This window comes from Fulmarus glacialis, unplaced genomic scaffold (assembly GCF_000690835.1).
Source record: "Fulmarus glacialis isolate BGI_N327 unplaced genomic scaffold, ASM69083v1 scaffold28169, whole genome shotgun sequence".
NCBI classification, from domain to species: domain Eukaryota; kingdom Metazoa; phylum Chordata; class Aves; order Procellariiformes; family Procellariidae; genus Fulmarus; species Fulmarus glacialis.
This window is the reverse complement of record NW_009233104.1, coordinates 19,035-44,195: the sequence shown is the minus strand read 5'-3', so window position 1 is coordinate 44,195 and position 25,161 is coordinate 19,035. Positions and strand designations below refer to the sequence as shown.

At 40.6% G+C, this 25,161-nt stretch overlaps 1 protein-coding gene across 1 annotated transcript in view; it reads right to left on the bottom strand.

Annotated features, from left to right (window-relative positions):
- Positions 1–15,389, bottom strand: part of CLMP (CXADR-like membrane protein) — a 42,214-nt gene extending 26,825 nt beyond the window's left edge. Inside the window, 2 exon segments of the mRNA XM_009585202.1 lie at positions 15,001–15,047; positions 15,049–15,389. Coding sequence (XP_009583497.1) covers positions 15,001–15,047; positions 15,049–15,146 — 145 coding nt within the window. The 5' untranslated portion in view covers positions 15,147–15,389.
- Positions 15,390–25,161: the final 9,772 nt, after the last annotated feature.

Here is a 25,161-nt window from a genome sequence, read left to right as displayed (position 1 = left end):
GGGGGGGGGCGTGGCAGGGGGTGCAAGGGGAAGGGCATTGTCATGGGTTTGCTCAGAAATGTTTTATTCAGGCTGTTTATCCTCAAAAGAACATTTTCCTTTTAGATTAAATTATCTGGATTCTGTTTATTCTAAACACAGGAGACAGGACTCAAGCATTTCCTCTTTTAGGAAGTATGGCTGAGTATTTCCTACAAAATTTATAAAGAATTCAAGTAAGGACTTCTATGGCTCTTGAAGATTTCAAACTCTTCTTCCCTGAACACTGAAAGAGCTGGCTCTGTCAGAGCACAGTTACATGAAGTACAAATGCAAACAGACAGCAGCTATAAGCTCTTTGGAAAGGGCAGGCTGATAAAAAACATAATCAAACTATTTACCAATACTCTGTATTGTTTTGTCTGAAGACCATAAACCACATTATATAATGCGACATTTCCCTTTTTACAGATGGGGAGAAACCAAGGCTCCAAAAGGACTTAAAGCCACCTACTGGGATTACAGCTGAGATGAGACAAGTTAACGAACAACAGATCTGAACCTTAGCAGTGAAAAGTTTTCATTCCGATTGACTACAGAGTCACCACTGGAACTGGAAGCAAAACCACAGATTCCTGCCTTCCCATCTCTTCTTACAATTCTGACTCTCTTGCTATTAAGATACTACCAAGTTTTATACACCATTTTCCATGCATTAGTCACACTGTACTTCTTACAGGAAGTCTCTATCTCCACCTGAGGCACAAGGGAAGCATCTTGCTCAGTCTTCCAGGAGACCTGAAAGCCAGATAATGAACAGAGCTCCTCTGCCCATAAGGCCAACGTATCTCAACATTCATAGCACAGCTCAGGACTGATGCAAGTAATGTTCTAGTATCTTTAATCTCTCACAGCTGCCTAAGACATTTCCCCTGGCATCTACTCTGAATGTTCATATATTATGTACTACTTCTGGATCAGAGGGGGATGTAGAGAATATATGAACAGTGACTGCTATTTAAAAATGTCTGCAGAAATAACATTCATCTGCTACATCAAGTCTTCCCTGTCTGCACAGAATGACCATAACTGATAGTGGGCATTTATAAAGCATGCATAATCATTACCTGCTCAATTACTGTTGTTATAATGCACGGTTGGCAGTAAGTGCTGCCCATTGTGGGGCTCCACCAGCTCCCTGTAGTAGGGGAACTCTTCATGGTTTGTTTTTAATTCTGCATCATAATCAGGCCCTAATTTTATGCATATCGGCTCAGGATATTTCGCCTTTCTTTTACATTGTCAGTCTGCTTGCCACATCCTTGCTGAAGGGGATTCCTCACTTGAAGTCCCTCTCTTGGTAAGGCAGGAGGGCCTCTTTTAGTTGAGGATTATAGGCTCTGACAGTGCTGACACAGAAAAATAAAACCCCAGAATGATTTAAAGCAACGAGAAGGGCTGTTTCCTCAAGATAAGGAATGTACAGCTACCACCATCCTTTCCTCCTGTAACTCAGACCCAGTCTAAACCTGGCTACTTACAGACCTTATCCAGTGAGAGCAAGTCACAGACCCTTTGACAGCCTCCACCCCAGCATGCACTCTTCACTTGCGGTTAAGATTATCAATTTTTAGTAACAAGGAGACCACTGTGTCTCCCTTCCATGAACGAAAGCACTTATGGCCTAGTGTGACAACAATGATACTAACTGGGACTGGGACATTAAGGCATAAAGGGATGAAGAGACTCGGGTATACTCATAAAAGCCAAGAGCCTCCTGAATCCAGGGCAATTAAATCATACTGCTGGGCAGATCCATACTGAAAGGGTGCTAGAAGATACCTTTCCAAGAAGAGAGTATTGAGTGAGCTCAGTTCCAATACAGATGCTTCAGAAAAACAGAATTTATTTGCTTTTTTAGCGGATTTTTTTTTCTCCATTCTGCTTATACAAGATCATCATAAAAAATGAAGAAGCATTTAAATCAGCAGCAAGAATGGAAAAGCAGTGCCAATTCCCCCCTGAATAAGCTCCTCCCTTGCAGGAACAGGAAATTAATTTTCCTTCCAAGGACTAAAGATATTCCTGTGCCAGACTCAGGTGCTTTCAGTGGAAAGAGTTTCCACACCACTGCTATGACACTGCCAGAATCTGGAGATGTACAGCAAACATCCCAGACCCCATCAGAGGCTTATGAAGCCGAACCACAAGAGAATATATGCATATAGAGTTAAAAAAGCTTCAGCATACCCAAAGCACATCTCATTGGAATGAAGGACACCAGCAGCTATTGAAGTTGCTATTTTTCTAGGCTAGGTTTTCAATGCACGTGGTTGCAGAAAAGGAAACACCGAGAGGACAACCTTGAGGAAAAGGACTAAAAGCAAAGCTTTAGCCAGAAGCAAAGCATGCTGCACACATGGTTTTGCACCACATAGTATGGGAGAGGCTGCAGCTCTGCTCTGTAACTAGGGAAGACAGGAGTGGTACAGGAAGGGGCAAGGTTCTTACATGTCATATGCCATTGCAAAGTGATGAAAAGTACTTGCATTCAAAGGATTCTCCCCAGGGAAGGCAGCCTTTGTCAAAATAAAAGACATGCCTCTGCCCAGCACAGCCTCCATTAAGTGGTATTTTTAAAGTACATGGGAATTGCCCAGTATAGCTGTTTCAGCAGTAGTAAATCACTTACAGCAAACTTTTTTTTTACTGTTCACTTAACATATTTCTGAGCTGGGGTAGGGTGTGCCATACACAGTATTGTATTCTATAAAACTAAGCATGTGTGAATTATCAGTTCATTGGTTTCTGGAAACAAAGAATGGAATAGGGAACAGTCCACATCTCCAGTAGCCCTCAGAGAGCCACTAATAAGGGAGAAACAAATGACAAAATGCCAATATTGTCTAACTGGCTAGTCAAAAAAAAATCCTTCTACATGCACGAATAATCAACTCCTCTCCCCATTTTTTTTGCTTAAAGATGTTTCTAAGGAGAAGGTGAGGGCAAATAAGGAGAGAATGAATCTAAGGAACATTTTCATTCCCTTTAAAAAACTAGTATACAAGTTGTTCTGGGAGATGAGGAAACCAATGTAAGAACATACCTGAAGAACAGTATTTATTATTTCCTAGATTTAAATGTCTCTTTCTATGAGAGGACTGATTAAAGTAACTAAGAAGATATTTTTGAAAATACCCAGGTATCATTCTTTCAGAAAGGTTTCTAAAGGAACCATGTTCAAGGCCTAACAGATAAAACCGTAAATTACTCCTGAGCACTTGGTAGAAGCGTGTGGTGCACGGCACCCGAGGTGTGGCACAAGTCTGCTTCATGCTACAGTAAATCTCTTTTGCTAGCCAAGCCAGCATTAAATAAAAAGAAGCACAAGGAGCTAAGGCAAAGATAGATAGAAGAGACATAAGAACTGAAATCAGAAATAGTCAAGTTATTTAGATGATGTATAATCTTGGTGACAAACTGATGGGAGATTTTTACCACCTGAGGCCTTCAAACCAAGCCTGGCTGTCTTTCTGGAAGAGAGATTTTACTCAAGTGATTAAAATGAATGCAAGAATAACAATGATTAAATCCTCCAATATACTCTAGAAATCTTCAACACTGCCCTCAATTTCCTTCTAACTTTGCCTTTGAAGAGGGGCAGAGTTCTTTCTGCAAGACTGCTTGAAAATCCCTGTCACTGTGTGAATATCAGGATCTCTCAAAGCTTTCTCAGATGTGCCTGTAAGATAGATTTCTGTTACATTTTCTTCTCTAGCTTTAATGTGCTAAATCCAGAGATGCTGAGAAGTCCAACAATCCTAACTGCACACTACAGGGCTGCTCAGTAGTTAGGACCACTAGCAAAGTATAATAAACTTGCTAGCAGATACTGCTTTGTGATCTGGCCAGAACAAGCCCAATTTACATACACCCACAATAAGTGAGCACCCTCAACATCCCATCTGAACAGTTGTTCAGATGTCTGAATATTCTCGGGTTCCCAACTTTTCTGCCTTCTCATTGCATGAATTTATGCTCTAGAATTACATGAATAGATGCTAACCTGGTGCCCAGCTTGTTTAGACAGCAAGCAGGAAGAAAACGAGGTTTAAGACATTCTGGGTTGCTATGCAAGCTTTCAAGTTTGCAGTGTTGTAGGGAACAGCGCAAACGGGCAAAGAAGCAGTCCCTGCCTCAGAGCACTTACAACCCAGAAAATATCATCCTAAACACTTCCATCTGGTGCAATAAGGCCCAGTTTGTTCCACTCACATTCTGGTTTTGGCTCTCCTCCTCTCTTCTGGTGCTTTCACAGAAGAGGATATGGGGCAGGGGAAGATGCTTACTGACAACTTGAAAAAGAAACACTGCAGCCTCCACTGTATTCAATGCCTTTTACTAATGGGTATGTATTCATTGCTATCCCACAATGGAAGCAACATGCCCAGGGCATTACTAAACAGGAAAAAGATGCAAGCTCAAGTAATTAGAGGGAAAAGTATTGTGCAATGCAGGATCATCAGCTCCAGAGCAGAGCCGAGTTTTGAACTTTTCTTGTACCAGGTCATATTGGGTCTGAATTAACTAACAGCTGCAGAATTGTCTCTTCTGTTTACTCCAGGGGTAGCCTTGGGCTAAATGGAAGGAGCTCTGACAAAGCCAGATAAGCTGGGATCCATTTGCCACACTGAGTGGCACTGATGGGAAGACTCCTGAACTGCAATATTATCTTCACCCATTAAACTAGTGCCTGACATGTCTTAACAGACTATCACTTTGGACTTTTGCAGCTCCATTTCTACAGTGATTTCAAAGCACTTTACGGCTCATAAGGGAAAAGTTGTTACGTTTGTGAGTGCTTTTACACTTATTCTGCATAACAGCAGCTGAGGCACAAAGCAGTTGAAACCAGCATTTGAAACCAAATGCATCCTCAAAACTTTGAATGCTTAAAGGACACCTGACAGCACATAGTCGGTGTGACCAAGCTCATGTGTCCCTAGACTTGCATCTTCAGAAGTACTGACCCTTTATAACACTTGAAGTGGAGACACTCAAAACTAACAGGCACTGAAAAATGGAGCCTGAATTACTAAATCACTGAGTCACTGGCCAAACTAAGAATGGCATCTAGACATCCTGAATGCTGTTTTGACCAGAAAGCACTAGCAATTGCTTAAAATTCCCCTTTTGAAAAGAAATTTAAAAATCACAGCATTTGTCAACACAAAAAGCTATGCTTTGTCTGGTTGAAATTTCCTTTGTCTCCAAGCAAGAGCTTGAAACAATGGAAATTAAGAGGGGTTTTGCCCACAGCAGAGACCACATTAGAACAAGACAAAGCTGTACTGTGGAAACATCCATCCAGACTGGATGGATTCAGTAAAACAGTTCCTTATGCGAAATGCTAAGACTCCTATGGGATTAGCACCAAGCTCTCTGCAAGTGCCACCTCAGCCACATTCTGTGATGGGTGCCTGCAATGGAATTGACCTACTCCAGGCATCAAAACAGAAAATGCCACAAAAACGTCAGAGCTGATGACCAGGAATACTTTGAAGGTCTCAGAACAAGAATAATGCCAAATTGCTCATCTGGAATTGAATTTTCTGAACTTTGCTGACGAAATGTATGTGATCTGCTTTGTGCTCAAGTAGCAAATAATACCCAGTGTTTGTATGTTACAGCAGCATCAGTTCTACAAAAAGACACACTAGTCTTCCCTTACAGGAAAATAGATGGAGCTGGCACAGGTGGCTCTCAGTGACAATCAACCCCACACAGACCAGAATAAACACACAAAAACGAGGAACACTACCACCGCTTGAGGAACAACAACAGGGGTTTTATGGCAGTAATAAGTAATCACCAGAACTTCATTCGGCGAGGTCACTGATACATATCATTCCCATTTTAAAAGTAGAGGGTCATGGATTCTCAGTCACCACATGAAGCTAAGCGTTCATTTGATGCTGCTTTCAAAATCTGATTGGGTCCAGTATGCAACTCCCATTGTAAATTGACTCAGGTTGCTTAATATCTGGCTCCTAATGTCAGACCAGGTCTGCTGCTCATCTATTAGTCCAATGTAAAACAGTCTCCCCAGTATTTGCAGAGCCCTGATCATAGCTGGGGCTTTTAAGAACTACTATAAAGCAAATAAAGCAAGCAGTTGCTAATAATAACCCCTACACTCAGCAGGCCCAACTTCACTCACAGCCTAGTGCAGTATGACTAAGGAAATGAAAGGCTTCACTAAGTGTAATTGAAAGCTGTGACACCACTTTAAGACTGTTTTTACACTTGAGCAGTCTGAAGTAATGTCTCTGAAGAGACATCTGAAAATTAGGTAGTGCTCCAGCTTCCATTGGCAATCACGTGTTGCTTCATTTTTTGAAGGACACAATAGCTCATAGGCTTACCGCTGGATAAAACACACTGCACCAAATTCTTCACTTCGTGTACCCTAGAAGTCAGTCAAATTCCCTCAGCAGACTCTCATTTCCCATTTTGAGCTTTCCATGAGCAGTACTTTTGCATGCTCACATCTTACAAGACCCACAGAGCATTTAGCAGACATTCGCTGAAGCTGCATGTTGCTGCACTGAAATGAGTCCTACTGCCAGTTAATGCTTGGGGAAAATGAAGCAATTTCATTAATATTACTCAACAAGGCAGGATCCGCAGCAGGATTCCCAGCACCCCGCCAGACACTGGCCTCGAGTCTCACTTCAGCAGATTTGCTCTGGAATTACCTACCACAGCAGAGTTCCAAAATCGGGCTCTGTACCTTTTTTCTCCAGAGGTTTGATAAATGGTCCTTTGTTCAGAAAAAAGCCCTGATGTTGGAGGACGTGGCTCCTTTTTCCTCTTGTCCCTGGAATTGTGATTGGAAATAATTGGAAGTGTCACTGGAAGTAATCAGAAGTGACAGTCCTGGGCTATAAGGCTTTTGCTGTAAGTCTAACGATCCCCCCGCAAAACAAAACCTAAATTTAAACAATGAAGTCAAAGTGATTTGCCTTCAAGGTTGAAAACCCTGCAATATTTTTTTTGGAAACAAAAAACAGAAGTGCCTGACTGTTTTAGTTCAATATTCAAGGCTTGCTGTGTTATATGAAAGACTGCCCCCTGCACACACAAAAACACCCCACCATTTCCTGGCACTCTGCAGCCCTACCCTACAGATAAAGGTTCATATCGATATTAAACATTTCTATGGCCTTTAAAATTTAGCAAGCCTTTAAGAAACAAAAAAATAGTCTAAGCAGTCTGAGCTATGAGACTCAGCCAGCATGCATCTCAAATATTCCAAATACTGGAAAACCACCTAATTCTGGTATATTTGCTGAGGCACAAAGAGGGGAAGGGAATGAAGCCACTCATTTTTTTCCACACTCCAGTTCTGGAAAGGCCTCTTACCAGCCCAGTTTGTACTAAGTGCCATCCAGGCACATAGTGAAAGACAGTCTCTGCTCAAAAGAACTTATAGCTTAAATAGCCAAAAAGAAAAAGGCGCAAGGCAGTGGAAAGAGCTACAGAGGGACGAACATGACTTGCCAAGATCTAGATCAGAGCAGGGAACTGCATCCAGACTCCCAGCCCATACACTGACCACTCCCTAATGCTTTCCTGAGCTGCTGCTTTTTGTTTTACATCCAGATACTCCAGCAAAGCATACCATTTCCCTCTACAAAACAGCCTTTGAGAGGCATTTGCCACTAACAGAATACAGTATTCTTGGAGTTACTATGTGACTGCTGCCAGTTAAAAGATTATAAGGAACAGTTCAATTTTGAGTGAATGCTGGTGCACATACTTTAAGACAGACATACAAATATTCCCCTTTATCAAAAGCCACACAGAAGGACAGGGGACTCCCACCTACCATTTAGGGTAGCTGGCTTCCAGGTTCTGCTCTGCCAAGCAGCTCAGCACAATGGGACACCTTAAGTACATGTGACTACTCCACAGGTATATGCTAGCTAGAAAGACTAGATTTTCCCTTTTCATATGCAGAACAAAGTAATTGAGAGACTAAACACACACAGTCCAGAATTTCTTTTCTGTGAGGGTTCTTCTGGTAACACAGCAGTCATTCACAGCATGAGTGGAGTTCCTCAGCACATTGGTACTAAAAAGCCATTAATACTTTATCAAGTATCTTATTACAAAGTAAGGATAAGTCAAACCTTCCCATTGCTTAGAAGTCATCCCTCCAGATGGCAGCTCAAAGACCTCAGCTTGATAAATTGTAGCTGATGGATTCAGCTGCTTGTCAATGATCTGCCCATCACTACTTCTACCCATCTTTGAGGACATATTAAAAGGAAAGTGGCTTTAAGTCAGAGCTGCAAGGGTTCTAGACATGTAACATAACTGCTACCTTACCTTTAGGCAGTGTGCACCCACCCGTGCCTTAGCTTCCTCCTCTGTTAGACAGACTTTATATACTTCTCTGCCCAATATGGCCGTGCTGGACTGAATGAGTTACCCAAAGCTTTATACAAGTGTGACACTTACCACAAAGCATGCTACAAAAGTAGGAGTGCAGTATTATGGGAGACCAAATGCAGCCTAGTCATGGTCATCAGTTGCCTCTAACTGTGCACGCTCCATTTCAAAAGACTGTTTCCAGGAGAGCAGCCTCTCTTCTGCCAACGCATATTATAAGCACAAATAAATTTTCACTGACCTTTTCCTACCAATGGCAATTAAACTGCAGGCACTAAGCTGAACTTCAACCTTTCTACCTCGTCAGTCAGGAGCAAGTCACATACACTAAGGCTTCATGCTCATTTTCCAGCTACAAAAATGGATGTCAGCTACATAGAGAAGAGACAGGCTGAAAATATACTGTAATGTATATTGATTCTTGTAAGACAGCAATTCTGACATCATGAATCTGGGTCTGGCCCATTAAGAGAAACGCTGAGTTACAACATTTGTCTTTTTAAACTGCCAAATGCTTTCCTAAAGAAGATGGAGCAGATGAGGACAGGACTTGTTTCACAATCTTCTATCACATTCACCACCACAATTGCTCAGTCCTCTTTGCAACTTGTGACTTCATGAGTCACATGGGTCACCAAAAAAATGGCTTGAGAAAAGCCTCGCAATGGTGCTTTGCTGAGGCAGGGCAGTACCCATCCTCCTCAGATTGCCCAGTTGCCTTTTCTGGTACTTAGACGGTGAGCTTCTGGGAAAAAGGACCAGCTTTATTCTGGGTTGCTAACCCACTGCTAGAGCTCCCAGTCACTATTGCATACACCTCTGTATTCTGCCCAGGGAAAAGCATGTTTTAGGCAAGGTTTGAACCCCTGGCTGGCAGAAGTGGTCTGCTGTTATTCCACTCAGCAATACTGAAGAAGCAGATTGAAGGGAGAAGAGATGAACAAGTTAGAAATTCACCCTCCTCGCTTTTGTTGACTTGACTTTCCATCACTTCACACATTTTCCATTGTTGTGCTTCCTGCACAGCCATTTCTGCATCCTCCGCTATCCTGTCATTTGAGTATCTATTCACAGACCTCAATGACCTGACTTCACCCTTGGCTTTTTGCTGGGCTGCTTCTGTAAACTCACCACTTCTAAAAACAGACGAAGAAACAGCTTTGGGGGGGAAAAAAAAAAAGACCCATTCATCTTTTAGACAGCGCACCGCCAAGTTCCCACTGCACTCAAAGTAGCCTTTTTTGTAATACATTAGTGCACACAAGATATGCACAATATTGTGTGCACATGAGCCAAACTTTCTCTGCAAGCATATAAAATACATTACAGATACACAAGCAATGATTAGTGCCTTGCCTAACACAGGGGACTGATTTAGCTAGAAATCTAAGGTATAGTTTGACTAAGGCTGTGGGGACTCTTTCTGAAGAGAAAAGGCACAGAAAGCAGCTTGCAGCACCCCACTTCATTGGTAGTGGACACACACTTGCAATCATTTAGTTTGGTGTAGCAAGCACACCTACACACAAAAGATTTTTCAAATACACACAAGGCTTTGTTAGAGTGACTGTTTACATTTCTTTTCAGGCAGTCCCTGAAAACTCAAACAAATGCCAGATTGCAAACCTGCTAAGTTCCCTATAAAGCCCTCTATTTGCCTTAAGGAAAACAGGGGCATTTGTTGTGATCCTGAGGATAAACATCAGGATATCTCCAAGCCAGTTGTGCAATGACATTTCTGGGAAGCTTGTGCTACTCTTACACGAAGTGTCCTTCTGAAGTGCGCCAGAATATCCCACAGAAACAGACCACTAATTCTACATGGAGGAGACAAGGTCCAGGGTGGGCACAAAGGCAAAACACCAGTTGTTTTCCACAGGAAATTCAGAAAAGTTGCCTCTCCCCCCCTCGGCTCTATTTCCCATAAAATGAATTAATCTTCAGAATTTCAAATCAACTTTGGCATGCTGCTTTTCCTCACTCTGGATGGTTACCTTTTTTTTTTCCTTCTTTTCTTCCTCATGGTAAAATGGAAAAAACAAAGGATAAAAATAACCCCCAAAATAAACTTTTTTAAAGACACTAAAAACCCAAACTATTTCATAGAAAACAAAGCACTACTAGAGAAAAATAGGCCATTTCTCATCAAGTGTCGTGATAGAAAATATTTGATGCAAACCATCCCTCGCTTTAGAAGAATTTTAGTGTCTCACAAGGAGTGTTAACCCTGATACCCTGCCAGATAGCAACTCAATTATGTCCAGCTCCTTTGAATTCCCCCTGGAGTGCCAAATGGGGACACTGGTTTTCTTTGCTCCCTTTCCTTAGGTATTCCTAGAGTAGCATTCTATTAAAGAGCTCTTTCCCCTGTCCTAGAAGTAAATTCACACTACTGTAACAGGCTGAATCTTGCATACAATTGATGTTTTGTTGACTGCTTTTGGAGTCTTCATGTCAGAAATGAGTTGTCAATCATCAATTATATGAAGCTGTCCTTGGGAGAATAATCTTTCAAGCTAAATACACCAAGAAGTTACCTGCATTCCTTCAGAATCCAATGACACAGAAAGTGAAATCCACACAGCAAAATCACACACAAAATCACTTTTCACAGCTACAGATTTTTCTTATATTCCACTCCGGAGCCAAGGCTTTGTTTAAGTGCTGTAGAAACACGGGGTAAAATCCTTGTCCCACCAAACTTCTAAGTACACCATGAAACAAACAGGCAAAGGCAACAGAGAAAGAGCCATGAGAAAACTAGGAAATAGCAAGTGTATTACATACTGTTAGCTATAGCTGAGAAATTCGGGCAATATCTGGAAAATCAGCAGAAATATAAGATCCATCAGCTTAGTTTTCAGGTTGCTTAGAACAGTCTCCTTTGCTTTTTACTAGTTCCAAGCAGAAGCATTCCATTAATGGAATTGTAAAACTTTCCCAGTAACCTCACTGGGAGGAGGAGTGCTTTTTTTTTTAAAAAAAAAAAATTGCAGTGGTTCTTGATTTTGCTGGAGTGTAGCATTGCAAGGGTTTCAGGAGAAGGATCTCAAGATGTGATAGGGCACACAGCAGGTTGCCTGTGCTCTTAAAGCAGGAGAGAAGGCCAGAGTCAGTACACTAGAGCACAGCCCCAGGCTGACCTACCACTGCTGAATGCTGCAGAGCTGCTTCCATATCATCACAGATTTTCAAGCTAGAAGTCTGGTGAATACCTAGGCAAATGCATGCTGTCAGACCCAATTGCTCATGCCAACAGGCACTGAAAGGATCTGCACCATAACCTTTTTCCCAGTGCAGTGAAACAGAGTCTTGGTGTTCAATGCAGCAACAGTATACCCCTGGGACAGTGCTGTAAGAGAGTCATTGACCTCAGAGCTTAGAGGGCAGAGCTCAGCTACATCAGTACAAAAGGTACTTTTGCTATTACAGCTGCACCCACTCTAGCAAGATCACCCCTGTAAAACATACTGGCTCTAACACACCAAACACATCTTTGTCAAACAATCATAAGCCAGACTAAATGTGCATTGTCATGAGCAACCCCTAACACTAATGTAAAGGTTCACTGCCAATAGCAGGACACCAGAAAGCTGGATGACTGATTTGGTTGGTACATCTACTGCTTTGGATCTTGAACCCATCGGCTTCTGAAGGGCAGAGCACATACACTAGCCAAACAAGCGAAGAAAGAGCATATAATACCAGTGTCAAAGCCAGGCATATAAGCATTACCCAGGTGAACATATTCGATTACAATAAAATTAGCTTTTTACTTTAGTGGAAGGCTCATTAAAAATATTCAAAATTGACTTGGAGGGGGTGAAAGAAGGCAAAGGAGACTTCCAGCACCTGAAAATTTAAACCAATTGAGTAAAACATTTAAATGAAAGCATTTGCTAGTTTTTTTTACTGGCTGAGAAATGCAACATTTTATTACGAAGTTTTTACACTCAGAAGTGAAGAATCACAGATATTTCCTTTGGAAACTTCCATTTTGATTTTTAAGAGTGCAGTGTGTTACACAAAGAGTTGGAAACAATTTTGACCAGCTGTGGACTGAGATGAGAATCAGATGTTCCAAACAGTTACATGTAGGCACACACATTAGCATGCATCACCTTCTACTCCTCACTCCTTCCTCCTTCATTTACCTAGCCTTTATTAGGGAAGTAAGTATGGTCATGCTCTTGCCCACACTTAGGAAGGTCTTTCATCTTGTCTTGTTTTAGGTCTCCTTAACACTAATTGGCTCCTGTCTCCTCACACAGCTGTTCATTTGCCCCAGAGAGGTAAACAGTGTAAAAGACAATGACCATATATATTAGCCACACTATTAGTATGTTTAATAATAAAAACCCAAACCAGGCAACCTTCCTTTCAAGTTTGCTTGGCTTCTCTAAACCCTTTTTTCCACATTAGTCTTTCACTTTATCAGCAAGAAAAGCAAGCCATCATGGGCACTTCTATACCTTTTTACTGCAGAAAATCAATTAAACTTTCTCTAGCTAGCAAATGAGACTCCCCAGCCTCTTTGTTTTCAGGACAATCTAGGAACAGGGAACCACAGTATTTCCTTACTTTTCCCTGGAACACGCTTCTAATATTGGTGAATGAAACTGGACGCAGAGCAGAAAGACCAAGTTATCTGTTGACAAGACATGGACAGTTCAATGACTAATGTAGTACCAGGAAACAAAACATGCAAGCTTTGGGAAGCCACTTATCCTCCCCTCACCAGTGCTTGGACAACTTCCACAGAGAGGCTGAGAAACTCGACTCATGGGTGAGGGCATAAGCTGTTGAGGGCAGGGACTGTCTTTTGTTTTGTGTTTATGTGTTACTAGGATAGCGGAGATGCCTAGATGCCAAAGACATAAGAATAACGATGATAAAGCCCATTGTGTTTTATAGATAAAAGCAGCACTAGTCATGCAAAGGTAAATTGTCATTACATTACAGCCAAAAACACCTTTTCTCTGGCAACAGCTTATTCCTTTTGCTCCAAGCCTTCAACATACAGGAATATTCAGGAGCTGAATAGGGTTGGTGGATCAGAGACTGCAGTTCCCATTTGTCTCCACCAGTGAGGTAAGCAACCTACCTTTATCTCCCAATTTCCACAGAGCAGCTTCCCTGGCCATTTCTGCAGGGCTGACCCAGCCCAGACACCTCTGGCAGAAGCCTAGCTGTTCACCCTAACCTTGCTGCCTCACCTCCTGGAGTCTTCTTTAAACACTATCTCCACCATATTGAGACACAAACGGCCAAGGCAGATGTACAGGGGGGACAAACTACTGCCTGCATTCCTCTGCAGATTCTGCAGCATGTTCAAGCCCCCTGTCACACTCCTACAGATAAAACCTTTGCTAACAGCAATCCCTAGAGCAAAAACCTTTTCTCCAATTTATTCAGCAGCTCTACTAGTGCTGCCTGTCTTTCAGATATCTAGAAATGTGGCTAGTTCACGTTCCACACCTGTGAGACTTAAGGAACAGGGCTGTCCCCTGCAACATTTCTTTATAGCTGTCCAAAAACTCTATTCTACCTGTGCTCAGCCACATCAGTCCACCACCCTGTGGGGCTCAACTCTTGCCAGGGAATCAAAGACCAACTCACTTTTTCACACCTGTACCCAGTTCCCAGGGGACAGGAGGACCCAGGAATCACAGCCTTTGCCCAGCCACAACAGATTTCAAAGCTGTCTGCCTGTCAGCACAATCTGGTGAGCAGAATGGAGACAGAGGCTCACTCATCACATTACAGTGCCTCTGGAGATGCAGAAACCCAGGCTGCTTCGGAGCCAGTCTTGTAGGCAAACCCCCTTAAAGACCTCAGGGCTGCAAACTCTTTTCTCCATACGCTATGGCTTTAACACACAACTCTCTTCAGCCCTTCTGCCTTCACTCTCCCTTTCCTTTAATGCCTCCTTTCCCGTTCTCTGCTCCTTTCCTATTCAACAGTCAACCTCTACCTCTTTTCTTTCCCTTCTTTCAGCAGCCTGCCTTCTTCCCATTTCTTGCCTTCCCCCTTTATCTCCCTTCTCCCATCCTTTTTCCCCCAACTCCTCCCTCTTGCACTTCAACACATCTGTTTCTAATCTTAGGCATCAATTGGAAACAATAATGCCTTTTTATTTTAAAATCTGAATGTCAAATGCCCAAGAAAATCAAAACAGAGTTAAACAAATTTGACACTATGCCTGAAACAAAGACATTTTGTTCACCTTGTTTTGCCAAAGAGATTCAAGCCCCTCACTAGTTCATTGCTTAAAAGCACTGCCCTCTTTAAACAAGAAAAACACATTCCAAAAGGAGTCCGTTTACCCACCACTTTTAAAAAATGAATCCAGATATTAAAAGATCTCTGGCTATCAATCTGCTAATAAATAAAGCAATAAGAAAAGCATCAGAACCCAAACGACACTGAAATTGGAGTTTTCCATAAAAGTTTTTTCTTCACAAATCCCTTCCTCTAGCTCATCGGAAATGAATTTCAGTTGTGCAGAGAGGGCGCATGGAAGTTTGATTATAAACACTAAACAAAATCAAAAACCCAACCTACCTAAAAAGAGAATTGAAAGTGCAGACATTCCGTCTCCAAGCAAGAGAGACTTTTCCTCCCTTTTTCTTCCTTTCTCCCAGGAACAGCAGGCAGACCTGCACAGGATTCAAAGGAACGCCTCTGGAATGCACAGAGTGTAATTGCATCCATGTGCCAGAAAAATAACCAACTTGACTCTTTCTTCCCTTCTGCTATTCATCTCCTTGTCCATATTCCATCCAGATTCAGCAAGAGCTTTTAGATCTCCGCAGCTGGTAATTCAGGCCCTTCAGTTTCTGGAAAAGAAGAGGCAGAGGCAGTGCAGCAAGGAGTTCATATCTACGGCAGCATAGAACAATTTTGCTTGTCTGAAAAGAAAAGGAGAGAAGCACAGGAAAACACTGTGCTCAATGTTCACCACATGGCTGCCTCCCAGAAGAGCCCCTCCCTACCATCAGCTGGGATTAATAGTGAAGACCAGTCATGTGGGTGAGGTAGAGCTAATTTCTAGCAATAATATATATATTTGCCTTTGGAGGAGAAACAAGAGGATTTCTCTAGTGTCAAAACAGTTAAGTTTGGAGGGAGTAAAAATCCAGCATGGAAAAAAAATCAGATTCATCACTCAAGGGCTAGAGAGAGACTCTTGGAAAAAAGTACACATGCTCTTCAGAATGATAATCACACACACATATACGTTATCTTTATTCTCTTTTGTAGCTAGTAAATTGCAGAATTAGAGCTTTTAGTCTTACTGGAAGACTTTCTCCATTTGCTTCATGTTGGGGTTTTTCTGAGTTTCTAAGAGAGAAAAAATTCCTAAAAATTGATTTAATTATGCATTTTATCTGTGCTTCACTGACAAGAGAAAAAGCCAAATCAAGCAGATATTGGTTGTCTACGTTTAGTGACTGCTGTGGGATGCAACTTATAACTCACTTCCAAAGGCCACTTTAAGCCAGCCCGAGAAACCTTTACAGCCCATCTTCAGCTTCACCATAGTGCAGTTAGCAAGTTTTAAAAACTAGCTCAGACACTCCATTCCATTTCTGCCATCACAGCAGTGAAGACAAACATCTCAGTTTCTGTAAGAAGGATCAAATGTGGTAGGGAGTAGAGTTCACAGAAGATTACTTTGACCATCTGAGCTGAGCCAGCCAGAACAGAACTTGTTTATTATTTAGTAAAACATGTATAAATCTTGCTGCTCACAGCAAGGCCATGGAAACAGTGATGTTTTACATGTGTGCATATAAACAACTGTACTGATGTATTGCACTTTACATATATACAAGTCACGCTTGCACCTTTTACATCCATGTGCCCTAGGATACATTTGCTTTTCAGAAAAGCAAAGCACTCTCAGCTAGCCTACTTGGGTATTAACAGAAGAGTAACACTGGCTACCTGAAACTCTACAGTGGCTGTAGAACCATTCAAGAAGCTGAGTAAGCATTTGGGTGGCTATCCTGTGCTGATCTGGGTGTTGCCACAGCTATACAGATACCAGGACCCCAACTAGTTAGTTTAAATCTGCTAAGGTGCATCTACATAAGCAGTAACTGCATATTTTTCTAAAACACAAGCATACTTACAAATAAATGTCCATCATACACAGCTGATCGCAAATCAAACACATTTACTCATCTTGTGCAACTTGGGGCCCGAAGGAAAGCTTTGGAAGACAGAACAAAAATCCCTTCCCTTAGGAACACTTACGAAAGTATTTCTAAGACCTAAGAGACAGAGCAGGCCATATGCAAGGCCACCAGCCTGTGGTTTGAGACCTCAGACTTCAGTTTCAAGCTCTCATTAGCTCCCTGCGTGACCCCATCTACATGTAGTTTCTATATACCTCCCTTGTAAAATCAGGGAGAGCATGCTACTCTCCCTCTTCAGGAATGAAAACAAATACAGCAATCTTTGTGAAGTCCACAATGAGGGGCACTATGCTTAGAAGCTCTATAGGAATTCAGTACCTTAGCTCTTCATTACAGTACAAGCTTTTCAAGCATTTACTGGAAAACAAGAAACACTGCTACCCTGGACAAAAATCAGACCCTAGATTCAGGTAGATCCCAGAGAGAAATAACATGGATAAAAATTATCCTTCTACATTCTGTTTCATTAAAGTTTAATTTGCCCTCCCTAGCCTCAGACAGAAACAAAAGCAGCATTTGGCTCCTCCTCTCCAAAACAGCCGTTCTCTCTGTAACAGTGCGAAAATGTTTTAAACAGCATATTCAACTAATATAGACTGATGATACAATAGCAGTCATTATCAGGTGAATATAACAGTTCCGACAGAGCAGCTGCATATATCCCATCTACCCATATCATAAGAGCCAATTCCTTCAGTTCCCTACACACTTGACCAAACAGGCTGCTGGTTTTCAAACAGTTGAGTGGATCTGAGAGAACATCATCGATTTTCAGTGCAGGACATAAATCAATGGAGAAAAGTGCATTTAATCCCTTCCCCCGCTCTCCAGAAGCCAAGCAGCACTGAGCTTGTCTCTCTGCATTACGAGTCTGACAGAAGATGTCCCAAGCTACACTGTAAATACCCAGCATGCTGCTTTGCTTTAATAGAATCAATGCATTAGAAACGAAGACAGAGAGAAGTGTCATCACCCTGCACTCACTGCCCAGCCTCCGCTGAAATCCACAGAGCTGGGACATTTGAGAGAGTACACAGAGGAGGAGAGGGATGTAGAGAATGAAAGAGGAAGCCATGCATGCAAAATTTCCTCTTTATCATCTTGGACAAGCCATTCCACAGCCTGTTCTCACATTGCATTCAGTCCCTTCAGGAAGCTCCTCAAGAGCAAGTTACGCCTTGAGGTTCAGTGGGGATTCTCCCTCTGGTGTTCATACCTATTATGGCAAGGGTATCTCACTTGTTTGCATAACAGTTTCAGCAAGAGGCTAGTAAGGGCTGGTTCAAGTACATATAAGGACACCCATACTGCTCACACCAGCAGCACATCCTGTCTAGACCTCTGCTGATTGTGTTTGGGGGAATAGGCCCTATCTGCAGCACATTATTTTTCCAGAAAAGGCAAATTCTTCTAGTAGGCTTATGAATGCTTTCACCTGTTACTGTACAATGCTAGCACAGCATGGGAGATGTGTATCATGCACTTCTCAGCAGGGAGAATAGTGAAATAGAGAAACTGATGGTTGATAACATAAGCATTAAGGAAAAAGGCTTCATAAAAAAACCTTTATAAAATGAGTTAGATTTTCAGGGTTCCTGTACTGCTGTTGACAAGCCCTGACTTTTAAGTCTGGGGTAGGTTCAGATTAAAATAGCTGTATACAAACAGCTGTAGAAATCCTCATGGGCCACAGACCAGCTTTTTGGTGGTCTTCCCTGTTGCAAGTCTCAGTTTCAGCCCCTTTCACATTTGCACAAGTAGCCCCTTTCAGGAAAACATGGTCTCTTAAATCTGCATGCCCCAAGAGCCTGCCCAGCACACATTAGCTTGTTCCTGCACCTCCACTGGTAGAAGTATGTGAGGGGGATCCTTTCTCTAAACCCTACTAAATTTCTTTTTGGATCAGGTTATTCCTTTCATCTTGCTCTTCCTGCTCCAGGGAAACAGCTCCTTGACATGTAGCTGCCCCCCATTGCCGCAGAGCTGCACACTATCTTCTCAACACTAAATGGTGCTGCCTATGCCCAGCAACAGCAGCTCTAAAGCCCCCATCACCCAAAATATATCCAGAAGCTGTATTTTCTTCCAGAACTGTTATTACATAGCAGTAACACAGACTATTGCTACTCAGCTACCCTCTTGTGTTGATTCTTTAATAAGTCCATTCTCTGAGACTCCCAATACAAACTTACCTCACACAGTTTAAATTATTTAAGCAGTTTATTGATATGGCCAGTAGAAGAACAGGTTTTATCCACCAGGAGAGCCAGAGAAGCACTTTGAATCTCTTGAGTAAAACCATGTTGTGTTCAGCTTTTGGCTTTGCAACTGAAAAAAGCACAAAAAATATTCTGACAAAGGAAAGGCAAACCACACAAACAAACCAGTGTCCGAACAAGAAAACTCAAAACAGACAACAAGGAATATTAGGGTAGAAAGTAAAACCCTTCGCACAGATTACTTTTCACAATAAGCCACTGGTGGAAAGGTTGCTCAGATACTGACTTAAAAAGCAGTTGTTGTTTAAGAAGCTCTCATCTCTCAACTAGCCTTCAATAATTGATCATAAAAGCACTATTAGTCATTTAGTATTAGTAAAAAGTCTCACTTCAACAAGCCTTAGCACTCACAGTGTCAGTAAATGTATCTATCTCTGAGAAAAAAAAAAAACCACCAACCAAAAAGCTTCTTAAAGCTCTAGTTAGTTTGAAGTGCCTCCATTTGCACAGCTTGTTACTCCAACATCTGTTTTTATGTTTGTTCTATAGGAACACACACTTACTACTTTTTTGGATAGTCTTATTTTCTATATAAGCCTGTAACTATACTCTGCATTTATGCTTTGAGGAATAAAAAAAAAAAAAAAAGAGTTCCTCAAACACAGGAGCTGTATTTTTAATCTTTAAGTTGTTGCTACAGTAGCTAAGAACTGAGCACAACATAAACTACTTAAATTATACTATTGATTTTATAGTAGAAAACAAACCAGGTCAAAACCTACAAGGTCTCATTTTCATTAACACCAAAAGCTTTAAATTTTTTTATAATACAAGCCTTTTGTTTTCAAGGAAAGCCCTAACAGAACTTTCCCAAGAAGGAAAACATCCCCTCAACAGAAACATTACCAACCAGTCTAATAAAACACAGAAACATCCTAAGCAAACAATAACCTCTCCTTACCTTCAGAGTTCAGTCCCCTTCTCACAAAAACAAAAAAAATCATAAACCAAGACTGCTGGATTTTATTCTGTTTCCTCTGAAAAACCTGCCAATGAAACACCATGCTTTAATTTTCTAGCTGTGAGATTGGAAAACTGGCAAGTAAAGCTTATCTATGAATCACAGGTATGAAGCATATGAGATTACACAGGGAGGGTCAGAACACAGGTGTGGAGCATGTAAGATTAAACAGGGAGGGTCAGAACACAAGTTAAAAAGCAGGAGAGAAGGGTGGTTGGTTTCTTAGGTAGAGGAGTTATGGTAGAAAAAAATTTAATGGTTTGTAAGCTTGAAGGATTTTTAATTCTTTTTTTAATATACATTTTAATATATATGTAACAAATAATGACAGAAAATGTTGGAGGAAAAGCTAATAAACTAGCTAGGAAGAAGTACATATGTGAAAGTAATGGCTAAAAAAAAGAAAAGAAGAAAAGTTGTTTGCTGATTTTACTGCAATGTAAGTAAAAACCATGGTGTATTTAATACTTTAGTGTAAGTTTATTTTAATTTAAAAAATGCTTTTAATAAGCAGGTTGCTTTTTTGTTTGTTTTTATTTCAAGTAAAAAGTAAAAAAGATTTTACATTTTACTGCTGACCTGCTTGAGCTAGTAAACACTAAACAGGTAAAGGTGTAAGATCTACCTTATGATAATATTATGTACAATATTTAAGTAGCTCCTCTATAAACAGAGTTAAGTATGTAAATAATAATTAGTAGAATACAATCATACCTAGAGAGCTAGGGAAGCTTTTAGTTAATCAAGATAACCTGAGTTTCTGTTACTAGGTAGTAGGGTGTTAGTTTCTAAAGAGTATCTCTGAGAGGACCTTCTTCCTGTTTTATACTTTTAAAGTACAAGTTTTATGTGTTGGGGAATGGTTTGAGCATGTGAACTTAATTTTATTGTAACTAAAATATAGGAAAACGTAGAAAAAAAGATGCTGGAGAAGCATTGAGTTAGATTGCTTTGGTGTTACTCTGCCTAAACCTTAGCTTAGGGAGGCTTGGGTAACTGTGGTGTCTTTCTACTAAGTGCTTGTGACTTCTGAGCATTAATAGTTTAATTTTGATGGTGCTTTTTGTGTTGGTGTAGCTTTCTGTTGGAGAAGCTTTTGCTCTGTGGAAGCTTTTAATGAAGGAAGACAGATACACAATTCTTAATAGATTCAACTCTTAAAATTACTTTTCTCTTCCTAGCATGTAGTTGTTTCTTTGAAATAGGAATAGCTTAGTAACTTGGCACATTTGAGTTGATAGACATCTTCAATCCTTTCTGCTAGCCCTGTCGCTGACCTATTATGTGATATTCAGCACATTACCCCTTTGCATTTTTTCTTTTCCCTTTTTCTTCTGTACTAGTTTTACATAGCACAGTAGTTGCTAGTATAGTAACTAGCCATATGAAATCTGTGTCTTAGCTGGAGCCTTCAAACATTGTTGTGGAAAAAAAAATAGGAACATTGTTTGCCAAGTGTTTTCACAGTACAAAACACTGTGTTAATTCTGGGTATGTGTTCTTTCAGGAATAGCTGAAACTGAACATAAAACAGAAATTTGCTCAGATGCTTAGAAGCAAAAGAAAGCAATAATGCTGTTTATTATAATTGAACAGATAAGATGTCAATATTGGAGGACAGAATTTTTAAATTAACTTTAAAATACAGTCCTATAGTACTGATTAATAGACTTTCAAAACTCCTTGCAGCTGTTTTTTATACTTGAGTGTCTGTCTTCAAGTGTGATGAAGATAAGGTGTTCATCATGAGCATTGTCTTGGCTCTGTAGAAATTTCCTTCTTCAAAGGACTCAATAAAGATTAGTGGAGATGAAGTCTGACCTGCAGAAAAATTAAGGAGAATTTTTTTTTTACCCCAAGAACAAAAGTTTAAGCCTTTTTAAATGAAACTGTTGAAGGTAAAAGGTGAACTTCACATTTGACTTTTCTGTTCTTCTCAGCTTTAAACAAATATTTTGATACTTTCAATATAAATATCAGTGCTGCTTTTGAACACATTTATAATATGCTCCAGAATAGCAAGCTGTAATGTGCTTCTGAATTGCTTTCAGGTAACTTCTGTCCAAGTACTTCTGCCCTTTTAAACTCTCTTCTGTTAATGAACAACTAGACTGAAGCTCACATTCTTGACCACTTCTATCATAGGATGCAGTTTGTATGACGTGGTATTGCCAGCTGCCTGTAGAAAACGAAGTCATTTGGCTTGGTTAATAGAATGTAACATGTTTTGGTTAGCAAACAAGATTTTCCTCTCAATATTAGAAGAGATTTTTTAGAAGTGCTGACTTAAAAAAGAAGTACCTTTAAAAAATCAAGGGGAAGGAAGAAATGCTTTGAGTTTTTCTATAAATATGGTTATGAATGCTTAGCAGTAAACTTGAAGTTGCTGTATTTAATAGGGCAATCTAGGAATACCCTGCTGAGACTGAAACTGCAAGTCCCAAGCCACAGTCTGGTTCTCTTGTACTTCTCACTTATTCAGCCTTAGAGAAGGGGAGAGGAGGAACCAGAGGTTATTTCCATGTGGAAATGGTTGCCCTGTATGATTTCACATCCCTGCTATCTTCACTTCTGCTTTCTTACAGCAGTTGCCAGTTTGTTAGCAGCTGTGTTTAACAACCTGTTTAGATCTTCTGTGACCCTAAGGAAAAGGAAAGATTTGTATCCAACCAGAGAAGGCAAAGAAACAGCTTGCATCTTTGAAATTTCTCTCTCTCATCTATTATTAGGGACCATGGCATGCATAAAACTATCTGTTGATGACTACCCAATTCAATTTGGAAGTGGGCAAAAGTTTTTGATGTGCAGTGGCTGTTTACAAAGCCAAAAGAAACAAATTTGAAAACTTCACCCAACTGCTTAGTGGGTGTACTAACCCCACACACTGTTACAAAGACCTAGCACAGGAAAGGAGGGAAGGCTGAAGTTAAAATGGTTAGTAGAGACTTGTGGGCTCATTCTTAAACATTTTTTCTGTAGGTCAATGTTAAAAAATACTGTGAAGTGAAAATGACATGGGGGTAATGCGGTTTTGAATGGCAGCCAGTCTGTTGCAAGCAGGGGCCAGGCAGAAACCTTCTGTCCCTGGAGCTTTGTTTTAGTCTTCACTAATACAGAATATTATACACTTAGAGTATATGGAACAACTAAAGAGCCTATTTATTCAAGGATAGCCAATATAAAGCATTAACTGGAATGGCATGATGGACTGCTATGGAGATGACTGTGTGACATTTGAGCACCCCGGTCCTGGATTCTGTTCTGCCTCTTTTGCCTACTCTCTGAGATACAACAAGCTGTTAAGTTGTGCCTCAGTTTACATTGGAAAAGGGTTTTTTGAGCTGCTTAGAATCTGTTTTTAAGCATTCTGACATTGTAAGATCAAGGTTGCCTGTTTGTAGGTTATAGGTAGTTTGGTTAGATGGGATCTGTTTCTTCCTTTGCTTTACAATTGTTGCACTTGAGTTGTATTTTCTTTCTTAGCAGTCAAATTTTCTAACCTCAGTGGCTCAAATGACTAGATAATTTCATTAGGTATCCAGTGTTGCAAGAAACATTTACAAAGCCATTAGGACAAATTCCTTGTTTGCCAATGCCATGCTGAGCATGTAATTCCTCACAGTCAATTTCAGGAACTCTCAAAAAAAATTTGAAGGCTGAAATATGCATGTTTTTATTGAAATTGCTCCATATATAGATTTAATGAGTGTTCATGGCTGTCTTGATATCTTACTGGGTAAGACTGGCATATTTTCCTCTCTTGGTTGGAGTTGCTTGAACACATTGTTGAAATATTTTGTTCATTGCTATTCAGCTATTGTATCAATATTATGCAATGTGCAACTGTGCTGACAGGTTCAAATGTGTGGAGTGTGTTTTAAGGCAACCTAAAATTTAAGATGTTTCATGTTTGTGTTTGCATGTTTGAGTTGTCATAGCTGGCATTAAAATGCTACTCTTTGCCTACAGTATGAGTACCACCAGGTATTTTTCTTCTGCTTAGATAGCCACATGTTATTCATTGATTGGGCACACTTATTAGTCCATTGCTGCTTTTACTGGAGTTAATCCAGCTAGATCTGGGTACAAAATGGAAAAAAAATTATTCAGGACAATACTTGTAAATGTGCTGTGTGTCTTAGTTTGTCAGTGAATTGCTTGTCTAGCAGGACATTAACTAAATGTCTTCAAACATTGACTGCAATCACATTAACTACCAGGTGAAAAGTTCCACATGTGTAACCCAACTCATTCTCAGTGTATGTGGTGATAAATTCAAGCTGCTTATTTGTTTATCCATGTTTTCAATAGGAAACAAATGATGGTGAGCCATACTGACCAGAAGAGACAGAACATGGCTAAATCCTGCAATTCCATGGTTATACTGGAATATGAACACTACAATTTCTGTATGTATGTCTGTCTGTATCCTGACTTAAAAGAAGCCTTTGTAGAAAGCAGCCCTTGTGTAATCTCTGTTGACACCTGTGGCTTAAGTGGAATGTATATGACCACTCTTAGTGGACTGAGGTCCAGATGCTGAAGAGATGCCAAACCTGAAAATGTCCTTTAGAATCAAAAGGAATTTTGCATTGAATTAGAGGTGACTTCCCATGTTTAATGAGTACCAACTTTTGGTCATGGAGCTTGATCTCTGGACTTGCTGTCCTGGTGTTTAAATATTCTAATGCAAGTGTTATCAAACTATGGCATTAACTGTGTGCCGCAGTACCATAATTGGGCCAACTTGCTACTGGTTAGAAGCAGAGAATGTGTTGTCAGTGAATTTCTCAGCCTGCTTTTATCTTGCTGTCTTGAACTTGATGTCCCATTCCTACTTGCAGATGGTTAAGACTTACTCCAGTTTCCAGGACAGTTAAGTGACGCCTACATTACTCTGAAGGAATGTCTGGAGAGTCTGAACATAGTTTTCTTTGCCTTTCCACGTAGAATGTTCTCTCTGGTCTTGTTTTAGAGGACTTGGTCTTGTTGCATCTGAGGCTATATTGCAGGTACTTTCTCTGTATGTCACTAAATTCTATATGCAATCCTATGTACAAGGATTGCTTTATTTGATGACAGCTTTATTGTGCCAGTTGCTAAAGTAGTTGAACTTGTGCAAGTTGCTGCTGTAGACTGTATTGCATCATGCTGCTTAACACTATATGTAACTGTTAAATTTAATTACTGCAAACTGTGATTTAGTGTACTGTTGCACTAGTAAATAAAGCAAGGCAAACGTCTTTGTAGGGTAACCTGAGGCATTTCTCTTAAGATTTCA